Raw genomic sequence first — 17,860 nt, 5'->3', positions numbered from 1 at the left:
AAATACTCTACCGGGCTTCTGGAACACCACAGCTTCCTGGCTTTTTCTCCTACCTCCTGGGCAAGTCCTTCCCTGTGTCTTTTGTTGAGTGTTCCTCATCTGCTTAACCACCAATCAACCTATTGCCCCTAATTTGATCTTTGGCCTGTTTTCACTTAGATTCTATCCCTACGTATCACCCATTCCCACAGCTTTAATTACCATCTAAACACTAGGGGCTCTCAAACCTTGTATTTTTCTTTCTTTCTTTCTCTTTCTTTCTTTCTTTCTTTCTTTCTTTCTTTCTTTCTTTGTCTTTCTTTCCTTTTCTTTCTTTCATTCTTTCTTTCTTTTTTAAGGGGCAGGGTCTCACTGTTGCTGAGGCTGGTCTCAAACTCCTGACCTCAAGCAATCTGCCTGCTTCAGCTTCCCAAGTAGCTGAGAATACAGGGACAAGCCATTGCACCTGACCCTGGTACTATTTCTTGAGTTCCTGATCCACAGATCTAATCTCCTACTTTCCTGGATGCCACACAAGATCTTCCACTCAACAAGTCTGCAACTAAACTAGCCTTCCTCTTTTCAAACCTACTCTTCTTTCAGTGTTCTCAGTCACAATAATTTGTACCAACTAGTTACCTAGTTGCACAACCCAAAATCTGGGAAAAATAATAGATTTCTTTCTCCATAGTACCCCAAAATCAATAAATCATCAAGTCTTATTCTACCTTCCAAAGAGCCTTACATATGTTCCTTTATTTTCATCTGTAACACCACTATTCCTGTCTAAGCCTACCTATGTCATTTTTGGAAGAGAATATAGTCACCTATGTGATCTTCCCACTTAAAATCCTATTATCTATGCTTCAGTAAAAGAAAAAAAATTTTTAATCTAAGTATGTAATTCTTTTGCTAAAGACACTTCACATGCTTCCGTGCCCTTAAACTGGTATGTTATCATGGTATAGTAGGCCATCCAAGACCTGGCTTCCTTCCTTTTTTTCAGTCTCGGAGAATAACATACTCTTTCCCCGCAACTCCAGATCCAATTTGGTTTTCTTTTACCTGCCTGGAAACTTCAAATTCTATAAACTCTGGGGCTTTCCACTAGCTAATCATTTTGTATACAGTATTTGTCCTTCATGTTTTGCCTCTTAACATCTCAGCCTTCAGTTTCATCATTTTACCAGGGAGGCCTCCCAGAACCTGAGTCCAGAAGGGCTCCTTCCATTGCATATTCCTCTGGCACTACCTATCACCTCTTTTGTAAGACTAACAGCCCTCAAAATTTCTCATTCAGTGATGTCTTCCTCATTGCATTTTAAGTTCAACATGAGCAGGACTTTGTCATGTTCACCTCTATCACATCATAAATATAGCAAAGAGTAAAACTATTGCAACATGACTAATGTATTGAACGATGCTTCAGCTTTCCTCTTACGTTCAATCACAGGTCATATGACTAAAGAACTTCCTTTTTAATCTCCTTTTCTATTCTCAATTAATTTCCTCTGCCTGCATCACCTGAAGTCTCTGGGGTGAAATCCACTAATGAATTCCTTTTGCAGCTTAAGCCAATTCCAATCTTGAGCCAATCTCAGGTGAAGAAGCCTGTAAATTATCACTCTCAGTCCTCTCTTGTACTACTAGGTCTCATGAACTCTTCATTAACAACTCCAGCTTCTCTGTTAGCCCAAAAGCCTTTTGCTGCCTAGAAAACCCATGATTCATGCCTCAGGAAACAGCCTTCAAATCACAACATGTTCTGTATCTGGCTGGCCAACTCCCTGCAACTTATTTCTGCCTAGATTCTCCCTCATTCATTTCAATACGCTGTTCGGCCTGCTACCCCAGTTTCCCACTTAGAACAATGGCACACAGGACAGGAGCACATTGGCACATCAGAACGACTTATGTACTGCTCATTGTGTTGCAGAAGAGACCTCTGTGGGGGCAATAGAACACACTTTCCTCTCACGTCACTGTAGTTGTGGTTTCCCTAAGCACCTACACTGTTTTACCTCATCTTAGGTAGACAATAATCCATGTAACTGACTGTGTATCCTAATTTTAAAAAATATTTCTGCCCACATTATTCTGCAGTTTTTACCTTGCTTATGTATTTTTGGAATGTTACTATTTTTCAAAAATTAATTTGGGATCAACCAACATTTCTTATTCTGCTGCTGTTCTAGAGAAAATCATTTTCCTCATTTCTGAACAAGAGAAAATGAAATACAGCTCTAAACAAATGCCACTGTAAACCAAGGTGGAGCCTTTGCACTTTCAGGCCACCATGATAACCTGGAGATTAGATTTTTCTGTGTCTTTACATCAATAATAAAGCCAAGCTTCTCCAGGGGTATCCACTAGGCTTGTCTCAATGGCTCAATACAGGTCCTTTTGTGAATGATTACCTCACCCTCATGGAAACACACTCTTGTTACAGAAACTTAGAATGATTCTATTTTTTCTTTTATATTTGTATATGTTTTTCCAATACCTCTGAAAAAACTGATCCAAAAAAAAAATACAAATTTTAATTGTAGCCAGTCAATTCAGGAAGGATAAAAGTCAAAAACTTTCAAAGAAACCTTCAGCCCCAACACACTAAACTTTGGGAGCACAGGTTGGCATCCAGAGGTAAACATTTGCTATAACTGATAACAGGAGAAGGATCCATTTATTCACCTGTTATCAATTACAGGCATTGTATTTAAAGATCAGATGTTTTATATTTATTTCTTCAAATTTCATTCATGGTGCCATAAGTGAAGGTATGTCTGTCCACCCTGAATATATTTTCACTCCCTCATCTCGGTCATTCCGAACAATTCACACACTAAGATTACCCATGCTAAATGGGGATTCTTTTTTACTAGCCAATGTAGTACCTCACATCCTTCCTTCCTTCCCCCTATTTCATCAGCAGGCAATTCTTTCGATACTTTTGTCAAGGGGAAATCGTGTGACTCAGAGATTTAGTCCCCAAGAGAAACTAATAATGGGCTGGGTATTGTCTGTCTCAGCAGCATCAGTGGGTCCCTCTCCTGTGCAGCTAATTAGCTTCCTTTCCAATATGAAGAATCTTATATATAGCTTTGTCTTTGGGGTATTACATAAATGAAGATTAAGCTATCTGAATTTCTCCTTCTCCTAAAAATGCACATCCTATGACTGAAAAGACAGGTAAAAGAGATGCTTTTAATTACAAAACTTTCCCTGTCGTGGTTGCTTCTCTCTATCCTTCTAAACTCCCTTTCAATTTCTTCTCTTCTGTAACATATTTGTGCCCAAAATCTTCTGCTTTCTGAAATATTTTATCTTTTTCTTCCACACTATCTCTTATTTTCAAATTTTAATCATTAAATTATATTATGTCTTATAAAACTAATCCCACATATAAACCCCTATGATAATTTCAGTTTGTCCCTAGTATGAAGTTCTTTAAAGATGTGTAGTTTTCTAACTTTCATGCTCTCCAATTCATTATAAACTTCATTTTCCACTCTGAAAAGGAGATGTCTGATCTCAGCTATTTCCATCCTATTTGAAAACCGGATTTAGTTTTAAACCAGAGGAAGGGAATCTCAAGTCTTTACCTCCCACAGTCTGGTGTGATTCTCTCTCTTTTGGTATTACCTTCCTCCACATTGGAACACTCCAGCCAATGCATAGGCTGAGAGGCTATCTCAGATTCAGAAAGATTTGGCCTCATCCCAGGGGAGGGTACAGAGGAGCTGATGGCTATGAATTCTGAAATGGAACTGTTCCAGGTTGTTTGAAGAAATAAGAAAGGGAATTGGGAAGAGCAATGCCCAGTGAAAAAGAAGAAATAATATTTTAGGAAGTGAATGCTAATTTTATTTTAAACAAAATAAGAACTCAAGGAATAAGAGGGTTCTTCCGATAGGTTAGAGTGATCCTGTCAAACATATATGCTTCTAGATTTTTTTAAAGACTGTTTCTACTAAGAAAGCATAGACCACTATTGAGAAAGATCATTAAACTGGAATTTAGGAGGTCTGCCTTCTGATTCTGACTTCTTGAATGTATTGTTAGCCATTTAACCACACTGTGCTGTTTCTCATTCTACCTGTAGAATCTCAAAGTTCTTTCCCACTTCTATACAAAACTATAATTCTGAACATCCTTTTTGTTTAATATAAGTCTGCATTTCCTGTTTGAAGATATGTGTCCCAGACCCTAAATGACTGACAAATTTTAAATCTCCAATAGGAAAGATGACAAACTCTATGGAAATTTGGCTTCTGAAGAACTCCTAGAAGCTTTCCAAAGTCATCAGTGTTTCCTAAGAAGGCAGAGAAATCAAACACATGGTCTTTTCCTCCAGACAAGCTCCTTTGGGTCATCAGGATTTCTTCAACAATAAAATGTAATAATTCCAAATGTTTGTAACAGAATGGGTAGGACTTTCTTCACTTATTTAAATACTCCCTTTTTTATGCAACTGAGTTTTCATCAACAAGTACAAGCTTGTGAAGGAGTACTTTAAAATGCAATTTCTCTCTATTTTTGTGGGGGCTAATATTTTATTTCTCATATTGACAATTTATTATGCTGTTTTTAGAAAGTTCATTCATCAAGTATTTCTTGAGCTTTTTCTATGAGACAGGCACTGTTTTAGGCAAGTAATTATGCACTGAACAATGCAAAAAGTTTCCCTGCACTCATGGACTTTAATTTTACATTTATGAAAAGCTACAAATATTAGAATAAGTAAAATACTGCCTGGAGGCTAAAGCATATTTTGATGACTTATTCCCTAATTCTTTTAGAAGAGAACTCACCTGTCGGTTAGCTGAACCACTACCAGTGATATCCAACTATACATTCAATCCCACCATACCTCATTATCACACCTATTCACTCACAAGCTTAAACTCTTAACTTTTCTCCACATATCAGTGACTATTTCCTACAGCTTTTCTTTTACTTTCCATGTTTGCAGTGACAATATACATAAACAGTGTATGAAAACTCAAGTAAAATCTACTCTCTCAGGTGTTCATAACGCATCAATATATATTGCTTTAAGCCTGAAGGTAACCTAAGTAAAGATGTACCATGTTCCACCAATGCTTCTTTTGATCATCATTTTATCCTGTTTTTTCTTTAGGATTCTTTCTTATTCCTTCCCGTGACCCTTCTTTTATTCTCCAAATTTCTTTCCAATTCATCTTTGTTCTTCCCTTTCCTTTTTACTCTCTTTAAACATTCTATCGACTCTGCCTCCTTCACACTGATCTTGAATGCCCATAGTTTCATATTTTGGATTGTGATTGTTTTATTTTAAAATGGCAAATGTTCATGTTATAAAGAGAATTTTTCAGTCTTTAGACTAATAGGTTCATGTAGTTTGGGATTTTCCTCTTCAAGAAAATTAATTATCACTCACACTCCAAGACAAACACCATTTCAGTAGCAATATGAATTTCAGTAGTAATAGGAATCTCCAAATATGACAAAGTAATTCAGACATTAATTGCTTTTGTTTTGGAATTGCTCTTATAAGATGAAATATCACTTTCATGATGAGAGTCCTAGAGTGCTTGGTTTATATATTGTATCTTAGTTTTAACAGGATAAAACACTTGATCCTAAGCAGTAAACATGATTCTTCAGCTTCAACTTCATTTCTTTATAAATAAATATTTATGAATTGGTGTTGAGCTTAGTAAGTCACCAAACACCTTCTGCTCAGCAGCATAAAGGACATTTCCATGAAAACTCCCAGGGATAATCTTATTTACTCTATAATGTTTCCCGGGTTCAATTCCTCTCCCAAAATTCTTTGTTCTTAAGCCCCTATGATCTGGGTGATCTAAATATGGGTAAGAAGTCCAGGGATAGCACTATGAATGAAGTGAAAATAGTAAAACATAGTTAAAAATGTACAGATGCTCTCTGACTTATAATAGGGTTATGTCCTGATAAATCCATCATAAGTCAAAAATGCATTTAATATTCCTAATGTACCTCACATCATAGTTTAGCCTAGCCTACCTTAAATGTGCTCAGAACACTTTCATTAGCTTATATAAGATCACCTAATACAAAGCCTATTTTATAATACAATATTGAATAGCTCACGTAATATACTGACTACTATACTCAAGTACAGTTTCTTCTGAATGCATGTCACTTTCTCACCATTGTAAAGTCAAACAATTATAAGTCAAACTGTCACAAGCCAGGGACCATCCATATGTATTTCATTCAGAAAATGCTGGAAAGAGCATTTAGGAGAATATCCAGACGAGAGAAGGTAGAAAGCCATGCACAAATTGACCGAGAGTTTAAAAAAATGCATGCATATTGTGGAGATAGAAATCAAATCTATTTGTCTCCATCTGCTGTATTCTTCCCAAAATATTATCTCTTCTTATCCCATTATACTATATTGCATTTCTTTGACCATTTATTGTGTATCTCTTAATATTTCCCACTTCATCATTACTAACCTCACTCACTCTGAACTTGATGAGAGCACCTGAGCATTAATTTTTCTTATAATTATTTAATGATTACCAGAATTCGTTCAGTATGGCCAGCTCTGGTCAAAGTGAGGCAGGCAAGATGCTTTGTCAACTGCCTGGATGGAATGTCTCAAAAGGTTTCCATTTCATGGTAGCATTATGCAAAGTTCAAGACGTTTAATCAAGACCCTTCACTTACTTAACTATACCTCCTTGAGAATCCCATCTATGAAAAAATTCTAGTCATTATAAAAATGATTGATTAAATGAGGGAAGTAGTAGAGTTCTTCATTTCTTTAGTTGGTTTAGTCTCTTATGAGTCAATCCTAGTTTTCAAAATTCTTAATAAACCATTTATTCCTTCAACTTTCTATGCCATTTGATGTTTTGTCAAAAAAATATATAATATGTATACAAAAAGATATTTCAAAATCTAGAAAGAGAGCTTTAGAGCTTTGTAAAGCTCTTTTAAAAATCAAAAGCAACTACTGTTAATTAACATGTTGTACTATGCAATTTGTTTACCATTATTACTCTTAGTATTTTTAAGAAAAGTCTTTCCATTGTTATTATAAATGCTTCTATTGATATTTATTTTAATAACTGTTATTACAGTCCGTCATGTACATACACTATACTTAAACCTAATGTTTGGTATTTAAATCGTTTCAAGATTTTATCACTGTCAACAAAGTATGATGAATGTTTTTATGCTGAAAACTTCTGTAAAAATAGAATTCCAAGAGTATTATTGCACCAAAAGGCATGGACTTAAAATTCTTGATACATGATTTCAAAATATTTTCTTTAAGGTTTGAATCAGTCTATATTCCCTCCAGCAGCGTATAAAAGTGCCAGTTTCTCTGGTCCTTAGCCAGTTTGGATAATAATAATTGTAAAACTTTTTTTTCTTTTTTTTTGAGACAGAGTCTCCCTCTGTCGCCAGGCTGAAGTGCAGTGGCGCAATCTCGGCTCACTGCAACCTCCGCCTCCCAGGGTCAAGCTATTCTCCTGCCTCAGCCTCCCAAGTAGCTGGGACTACAGGCATGCACCACCATGCCCAGCTAATTTTTGTTATTTTTAGTAGAGACGGAGTTTCCCTATGTTGGACAGGATGGTCTCGATCTCTTGACCTCGTGATCCACCCTCCTCGGCCTCCCAAAGTGCTGAGATAACAGGCGTGAACCACCATGCCCGGCCTGTAAAACTTTTTCCTAATTTAACAGAAAAATAATAGTATTACATTTTATCATATTTCTTTGATTTCTAAGACACATACACACACACACATATCTGTATATACAAATACACGTATAGCTTACATTTTAATTCTTCATTTCATTTGTTCATTTATTAGGTCTTGGAGATTTTGTGAAACTGTTTAAATTCTTTTTTATACTATGAAGATATCAACCTTTTGTCTCTACAGCATTTCAAATTCAAGTATGATTCACGTGTTAGTTTGGGGTAGATCATTATAGGCACATGTAGGAAACAGCTTTCAGAGATGCCTTAACCGTAATTATGCATTTGTATTCTAATTTTTATTTAATGTTATTATTGATTGCATTTTTAAAGATTCTGTATTTTTTAAACCATTTATTTGTATATATTGGTATACAATCTTGCCATTTTCTGGGATTTCATATTTCCTTATTTTTGTTTTTTACCTTATTTGGCTTGAATTTTTTGAGTTTTTATGCATTCTTTTCCAATTTCTTAAGATGCTAATAAGTTCATGTATTTGAGCAATTGAGAACATTTAAAACAATAGACTGCCTCTGAGCACAGCTTTGTCCATATTACATTAACCTTTTATACCCTGGGTTCCCACTAGTTTTTAAATAATCTACTATCAAATAAAAGATTTGTTAATAATACATTTTAAATCATTAACACTTAACGCATTATTTTCAGTCACACTAAGTTGATTCCTTCCTTTCTTTCAGGTTGCTTCAGAGTCTTCCCTTCTATCTGATTCAATGGACCAAGTAAATGACTCTCTGGTAACAGAATTTGTATTACTTGGACTTGCACAATCCTTGGAAATGCAGTTTTTCCTTTTTCTCTTCTTCTCTTTATTCTATGTGGGAATTATCCTGGGAAACCTCTTCATTGTGTTCACAGTGATCTTTGATCCTCACTTACACTCCCCCATGTATATTCTGCTGGCCAACCTATCGCTCATTGACTTGAGCCTTTCATCTACCACAGTTCCTAGATTGATCTATGATCTTTTTACTGATTGTAAAGTTATTTCCTTCCATAATTGTATGATACAAATGTTCTTTATCCATGTTACGGGAGGAGTTGAAATGGTGCTGCTGATAGTCATGGCATATGATAGGTACACTGCGATCTGCAAGCCTCTCCACTATCCAACTATTATGAATCCCAAAATGTGCATGCTTTTGGTAGCAGCAGCTTGGGTCATTGGGGTGATTCATGCTATGTCTCAGTTTGTTTTTGTCATAAATTTACCCTTCTGTGGCCCTAATAATGTGGGGAGCTTTTATTGTGATTTTCCTCGGGTTATTAAACTTGCATGCATGGACACTTACGGGCTAGAATTTGTGGTCACTGCCAACAGTGGATTCATATCTATGGGCACCTTCTTTTTCTTAATTGTATCATACATTTTTATTCTGGTCACTGTCCGACGACATTCCTCAAATGATTTATCCAAAGCATTCTTCACTTCGTCGGCTCACATCACCGTAGTGGTTTTGTTTTTTGCTCCATGCATGTTTCTCTACGTGTGGCCTTTCCCTACTAAGTCATTGGATAAATTTTTTGCCATCATGAACTTTGTTGTCACCCCTGTCTTAAATCCTGCCATCTACACTTTAAGGAACAAAGATATGAAGTTTGCAATGAGAAGGCTGAATCAACATATTTTAAATTCTATGGAGACGACATAACAGATTTGGTTGATGAGAGCACAGGATAAATGCCATGGACCATCAAGACTCCTGTGATCACCATGATCACTATGGAACGCGCACATTTTTAGTATTGCCTGAAAAAACTGAAAAATCTGCAAAAAGGATGCATTAAATCTAAGAATTGTATTTCAGATAAAGTTGCAACATTTTTTGTTAATCATAAAAAGTATGTATTTCTATCTAATGTGTGTATCTAATTAACAGCAATGACTATCTTTAATTTTGATGTAGTTATTTTATATCTGTATATAAGCACATACACATATATATGACCTAGGTTTATTTATCAGTATTTTCATGCTGATAATAAGCATCACTGGAAATTAATTTTCTTATGGAAATTATGGGGATCCAATGGATAAAATATGAGTTTATATAAATTAGTAAATGCCAAAATCAAGGAAGAAACAATTTTTATTTTAATTGTACTTTAAGTTAGATAAATGGTAAGGTCAACAGCTTGTTACAACCCTTAAGTATTATTTTCAGGCTGATTGTCAATATGTTTTGTACAATGTTCTCACTGATAGGTGGGAATTGAACAATGAGAACACATGGACACAGGAAGGGGAACATCACACACCGGGGCCTGTTGTGGGGTGGGGGGAGGGGGGAGGGATAGCATTAGGAGATATACCTAATGTTAAATGACGAGTTAATGGGTGCAGCACACCCACATGGCACATGTATACATATGTAACAAACCTACACATTGTGCACATGTACCCTAGAACTTAAAGTATAACAACAAAAAAAAATAGACTCCAGTACTCTGTATTATGCAAAATTTGTCTATGTTACACTTTTTTAACAACACAATCCTATTGCCCTTGAAATCTTCTTCAAAGCATTTCTCGAGTCACTCTTAAAAAGCATCTACAACCTAAAAGTATAGGAAGAGATTTATTTCCTGGAGAAGAGACTCCATTGAGATCTTAAAAGCACATTTAATGTGCCCGTGCTTAACTTAAGGTAGGTGCTTAGGACAAAGAAGACGATTGACATCTTTCAGGTAAAACCTGGTAAGTTTGGTGGTCAAGGAACACAACTGAGACATCACTTGGATGTATTTCTATGACTATTTTAAGAAACATAAATTGTGGTGACTCACTCAGCTCACTTTTAACTACTGCATGGTAATTAAAGATGCAAAATAAAATAAGTTACAAGAAGTGAGGTTTTTTATTGGTTAAAGCAATTTTTCTATATTTTTCCGCAAGTTGGTCATAAAAGTTCTAAGCATTCCTCTTTTTATAAAATCAAAGCATTATTACTTACTCTCTTGTTAACCTATCTGGATTTTAATTTTGTAACTTTATTATATTTGTTTTGCTGTGATTCTTTAAAAAGCACCTTTAGACTCAGTGAGATAGCAAAAATATCCAAATAGGCCAAAAAATTGTGGCAATGTCCTCTCACTCAGGAAAATTCTGTGTGTTTTCTCTAATGGCCAAGGGAAAACTTGTGAGACTATAAAAGTTAGTCTCAGTACACAAAGCTCAGACTGGCTATTCCCAGATCTCTTCAGGTACATCTAGTCCATTCATAAAGGGCTTTTAATTAACCAAGTGGTTTACTAAAAAGGACAATTCACTACATATTATTCTCTTACAGTTTTTATGCTTCAAGGCAGTGCAAATAAAGGGAAATTTGTACTCCTCATTCTGTGAAAATTGCTGTAGTCTCTTCCAGTTATGAAGAAGGTAGGTGGAAACAAAGATAAAACAAATATATTAGAAGAATGAATGAAATTGTAGCATTTTTTGACAATGAGATGGTTCTATTAGTAGGAATCTATTCTGCATAATTCCATTTTGTGTTTACCTTCTGGAAAAATGAAAGGATTCTGTATGGTTAACATAAATACTTAGAGGAATTAATATGAATAATGTTAGCAAGAATAACCCTTGTTATAAGTATTATGCTGGCAACAATTGTCGAGTCCTCCTCCTCACTCTTCTGGGCTAATTTGTTCTTTTCTCCCCATTTAATAGTCCTTTCCCCATCTTTCCTCAGGTCCGGTGTTTTCTTACCCACCTCCTTCCCTCCTTTTTATAATACCAGTGAAACTTGGTTTGGAGCATTTCTTTCACATAAAGGTACAAATCATACTGCTAGAGTTGTGAGGATTTTTAGAGCTTTTGAAAGAATAAACTCATTTTAAAAACAGGAAAGCTAAGGCCCAGAGATTTTTAAATGATATTCCCATGATCACACTGTGAATTTCTGCCAGAACCCAAATGCCTACTCCCATCTCACTGAGACTTACTATAAGGACATAAGGCATTTATATATATATATATATATTATATATACAATATATATTTATATATATTACATATTATATATATTATATTTATATTATACATAATATATAATATAAATATAAGATATATTTTATTATATAAATATAATATATAATATAAATATAAGATATATTTTATTATATAAATATAATATATAATACAAATATAAGATATATTTTATTATATAAATATAATATATAATATAAATATAAGATATATTTTATTATATAAATATAATATATAATATAAATATAAGATATATTTTATTATATAAATATAATATATAATATAAATATAAGATATATTTTATTATATAAATATAATATATAATATAAATATAAGATATATTTTATTATATAAATATAATATAAATATAAGATATATTTTATTATATAAATATAATATATAATATAAATATAAGATATATTTTATTATATAAATATAAGATATATTTTATTATATAAATATAATATATAATATAAATATAAGATATATTTTATTATATAAATATAATATATAATATAAATATAATATATATTTTATTATATAAATATAATATATATTTTATTATATACATATAATATATATTTTATAAATATAATATATATTTTATTATATAAATATAATATATATTATATAAATATAACATATATTTTATTATATAAATAAATATATATTATATAATATAATATATATTTTATTATATAAATATAATATATATTATATAATATAATATATATTTTATTATATAATATAATATATATTATATTATATAATATATATTTATTATATAATATAATATATTTTATTATCTAAATATAATATATATTATCTAAATATAATATATATTTTATTATATAATATTATATATTATCTAAATATAATATATATTTTATTATATAAATATAATATATATTATCTAAATATAATATATATTTTATTATATAATATAATATATATTATCTAAATATAATATATATTTTATTATATAAATATAATATATATTATCTAAATATAATATATATTTTATTATATAAATATAATATATATTATCTAAATATAATATATATTTTATTATATAATATAATATATATTATCTAAATATAATATATATTTTATTATATAATATAATATATATTATATAAATATAATATATATTTTATTATATAATATAATATATATTATATAAATATAATATATATTTTATTATCTAAATATAATATATATTATCTAAATATAATATATATTTTATTATATAAATATAATATATATTATATAAATATAATATATATTTTATTATATAAATATAATATATATTATATAAATATAATATATATTTTATTATATAAATATAATATATATTATATAAACATAATATATATTTTATTATATAATATAATATATATTATATAATATAATATATATTATATAAATATAATATATATTATATAAAATAATATATATTATATAAATATAATATATATTATATAAACATAATATATATTATATAAATATAATATATATTTTATTATATAAAATGATATATATTATCTAAATATAATATATATTTTATTATATAAATATAATATATTTTATCTAAATATAATATATATTTTATTATATAATATAATATATATTATCTAAATATAATATATAATCTAAATATAATATATATTATATAAATATAATATATATTTTATTATATAAATTTAATATATATATTATATAAATATAATATATATTTTATTATATAAATTTAATATATATATTATATATTATATTTATATTTATTATATATTGTATATTATATAAATATAATATAAATTATATAATATATATAAATATATATATTATATAAATATAATATATATTTTATTATATAATATGATATATATTATATATTATATATTTATATACAATATATTTATATAATATATATTATATTATATAATAAAATATATTATATTTATATAATTATATATATATTATAGTATATTTATATAATTATATATATTATATTATATTATATATATTATATAATATAATATATATTTAATTATATAACTATATATTATATTATATAATATATATTATATTATATAACATATATTATATTATATAATATAATATATATTATATAATATAATATATATAATATAATATAATATAATATATGTTATATTATATAAATTATATATATTATATTATATTATATATATGATATTATATATAAATATATATTTATACATTTATATATAATATAAATATTTTATTGTATAATTTTTAATAAAATATTTTATTATATAATAAGAAATATTTTATTATATAAATATATATTACATTATATAATATATAATATATAATATATATAATATATATTATATATACATTATATATATTATATATTATATATATTATATATTATATATTATATATAATATATAATATATATAATTTATAATAATAACATATTATTATATAAAATATGTACTATATATTATATAAATATATTTATATATTATATAAATATATATATTATATATAATTCTAATGGTTGAATTCCAAGAATAATCTATGGCATGAAAGATTTTACCTGTCAACAGTGGCTGGCTCTTCATGGTTGCTACAATGAGTGTGTAAGATTCTGAAGAACTCCTTTAATAAGCCTAAACTTAATGTTCAACTTAGAATAAATACAATTCTTCTAAATTTTTTTGAATAATTTTTGAAAAGTCAGAAATGAGCTTTGAAAGAATTATGGTGGTGAAGGATCCCCTCAGCAGCACAAATTCAGGAGAGAGATGTCTTAACTACGTTAGCAAGAAATTCCTTTTGCTGAAGAATAGCATTCCTGAATTCTTACTAACAACCATGATAGAAAGTCTTTTGCTACAGATGAGAACCCTCGGGTCAACCTCATCCTTGGCATATTTCATGTGAAGATATAACTTCAAGATTGTCCTTGCCTATCAATGAAATGAATTAATTTTATGTCAATGCATATTTAAGGTCTATTCTAAATTGCACACTTTGATTCAAAAGAAACAGTTCAACCAACCAGTCAGGACAGAAATTATCTCACAATAAAAATCCTATCATTTGTACTGTCAATGATTAGTATGATTATATTTATTACCGTGCTAAGCAGAAGAGAACTGAAGTGAATGTTCATGATTTATTCCACTATTAGACTTCTCTTTATTCTTAAAAATATTTAAGATCACTAAATTTTTATAGGACTTTAAAAACAGTAATGTGCTGCTTGAGTGTGTAGGACTAAGAAATGGGATTCAGAGTAGTAAAGAGAAAAGTGGAATTTCCAAGCACTATGAATTACTGTTCTTTAAAAAACAGCAAAAAACAAATAACAGTATTCCTCCAAAAAAGATGGCAAGTGTAAACTCTATACCTTCATGTCTCCCGTGGAATGTTAGTGATCAATTTCCACTTCTCTCTTTTACATCTTACTTGCCCATTAACTCTTATACCTAATCCAAAGATTGTTAATATGGCTATGCCTCACTTTCAGGACACCTTTTATTTGTTACTTCTCTTCACTGCAAAACTTCTTGAAACAGTACTTATTTTCTCTCCTCCATACACAATTGAAATGGCTCTCAACTCATGCCCAGAAGTCAGTGTTCAGTCTCTCATCTGGCAGATAGCAACTTACAAAGATGCCCCAACAATACCTCCTTGTGTCTAGACAGTCATCATTATCCTTTACCTTTTTCTGTATTTATTTCTGCTCCTAAAAGGGATCTCTATGTAAAGTATTGTTATACTAGTGCTTGTTATAATTATTACCAGAGTTAAAGCCATCACAATGTTCCCAATTACTTAAAGACATTGGAATAACATTTTTTTATTTTCCACAACTTGCCAAAAAATATTTTGTTATCAGTACCTTAATAATGGCTATTATATATTGACCATTACTATTTGCTAGAAAATTTATATACCTGGTCATATCCAATCCTCACAGAACTTCTATAAAGTTGTGCTATTATCATTTATATTTTCCAGATGTGGCCATAAGACTGAAATCACTTAGGTGACTTGTCTAAGGTCATTCAGATACATAGTAGATAACCCAGGATTTGAACACAGGCCTCTTAGCACACAAGCTCATATCTTAACTACTTTAATACATTGCTCGATGGGATCTTACAGGTCTTCATTCACCCCTTTCCTGCTCACACAACCACAACCTGCAGTTATTACCTATTGTTAGGCTTAAAATAATTACTTGGCTTCATTTCCAAGCTCCCTCCCTTCCAATTCACATTGAGTCCAGAGCTAAATTAAACAATCATTCAAAATTTTTCAGTAGTTCTTGTCTCTATAATAAAACAGAAATGCTTTAGAAAGCATTCCAAAATCTCTTACCAGTTTTATCTCCTATGAAAATCCTTCACACTGTCTCATTTAAACTTTATTGCATTTTCCTCACTTTTTCTCACTTCACTTTTGAATTCCCTATTCTTTTATCCTCTGTTAATTTTTAAGTATTATATTTGTGATATTATTTTTTCTTTTTTTCTATTTTTTATCTTTCATTTCATTTTGGCCTATTTTTTTCTCTTAAGAACTTTAATATCACCAAATAACATGTGTGCTACAAACTGTTTTGTAGTTCAAAGAAAAAGGAGATAAACATAGAGTTATGGCATAGACTTAATCTGGCAGAGAGACAAGCATAAATAATGGTATTTTATATTAGGAATAAACCTAACATTAATGGAGACACTGAGAAGCCGAGATAACTGAATTATAAGGCATAGCCAGGGAAGTAGTGCGAGATAAAATTATGATCTTTGGTTGTTGAATTCTGAATGTCTTTAAGTAATAGATTATAGAAAGTCACTGTAAGAGTGAGCAGAATGATATAAAATGAGGCTTTGAATTTGAATATAATAATTCTGACTTCCTTCTCCTTCTCTTCTTCAAGGTAACTGCAGAGGCTATTTCCTGGAATGAATCAACGAGTGAAACGAATAACTCTATGGTGACTGAATTCATTTTTCTGGGTCTCTCTGATTCTCAGGAACTCCAGACCTTCCTATTTATGTTGTTTTTTGTATTCTATGGAGGAATCGTGTTTGGAAACCTTCTTATTGTCAGAACAGTGGTATCTGACTCCCACCTTCACTCTCCCATGTACTTCCTGCTAGCCAACCTCTCACTCATTGATCTGTCTCTGTGTTCAGTCACAGCCCCCAAGATGATTACTGACTTTTTCAGCCAGCGCAAAGTCATCTCTTTCAAGGGCTGCCTTGTTCAGATATTTCTCCTTCACTTCTTTGGTGGGAGTGAGATGGTGATCCTCATAGCCATGGGCTTTGACAGATATATAGCAATATGCAAACCCCTACACTACACTACAATTATGTGTGGCAACGCATGTGTCGGCATTATGGCTGTCGCATGGGGAATTGGCTTTCTCCATTCGGTGAGCCAGTTGGCCTTTGCCGTGCACTTACCCTTCTGTGGTCCCAATGAGGTCGATAGTTTTTATTGTGACCTTCCTAGGGTAATCAAACTTGCCTGTACAGATACCTACAGGCTAGATATTATGGTCATTGCTAACAGTGGTGTGCTCACTGTGTGTTCTTTTGTTCTTCTAATCATCTCATACACTATCATCCTAATGACCATCCAGCATCGCCCTTTAGATAAGTCGTCCAAAGCTCTGTCCACTTTGACTGCTCACATTACAGTAGTTCTTTTGTTCTTTGGACCATGTGTCTTTATTTATGCCTGGCCATTCCCCATCAAGTCATTAGATAAATTCCTTGCTGTATTTTATTCTGTGATCACCCCTCTCTTGAACCCAATTATATACACACTGAGGAACAAAGACATGAAGACGGCAATAAGACGGCTGAGAAAATGGGATGCACATTCTAGTGTAAAGTTTTAGATCTTATATAACTGTGAGATTAATCTCAGATAATGACACAAAATATAGTGAAGTTTGTAAGTTATTTAGTAAAGCTCATGAAAATTGTGCCTTCCATTCCCATATAATTTAGTAATTGTCTAGGAACTTCCACATACATTGCCTCAATTTATCTTTCAACAACTTGTGTGTTATATTTTGGAATACAGATACAAAGTTATTATGCTT

General features: G+C 30.7%; 2 protein-coding genes across 2 annotated transcripts; both read left to right on the top strand.

Annotated features, from left to right (window-relative positions):
• The first annotated feature begins 7,111 nt into the window (after positions 1–7,111).
• LOC117978525 (olfactory receptor 4F6-like) lies at positions 7,112–9,400 on the top strand. Its single transcript, XM_034951293.2, has one exon. It carries the CDS (start codon positions 8,462–8,464, stop codon positions 9,398–9,400), a length of 939 nt encoding a protein of 312 aa, XP_034807184.1. The 5' UTR covers positions 7,112–8,461.
• A 6,366-nt stretch (positions 9,401–15,766) lies between these two features.
• On the top strand, positions 15,767–17,653 carry LOC134731158 (olfactory receptor 4F4). Its single transcript, XM_063607941.1, has one exon. The coding sequence runs from the start codon at positions 16,736–16,738 to the stop codon at positions 17,651–17,653; it is 918 nt and encodes a 305-aa protein (XP_063464011.1). The 5' UTR covers positions 15,767–16,735.
• Positions 17,654–17,860: the final 207 nt, after the last annotated feature.

Source organism: Pan paniscus, chromosome 8, assembly GCF_029289425.2.
Source record: "Pan paniscus chromosome 8, NHGRI_mPanPan1-v2.0_pri, whole genome shotgun sequence".
In the NCBI taxonomy this organism is placed as follows: domain Eukaryota; kingdom Metazoa; phylum Chordata; class Mammalia; order Primates; family Hominidae; genus Pan; species Pan paniscus.
The sequence above is the reverse complement of the archived record's forward strand: the minus strand, read 5'-3'. Positions and strand labels throughout refer to the sequence as shown.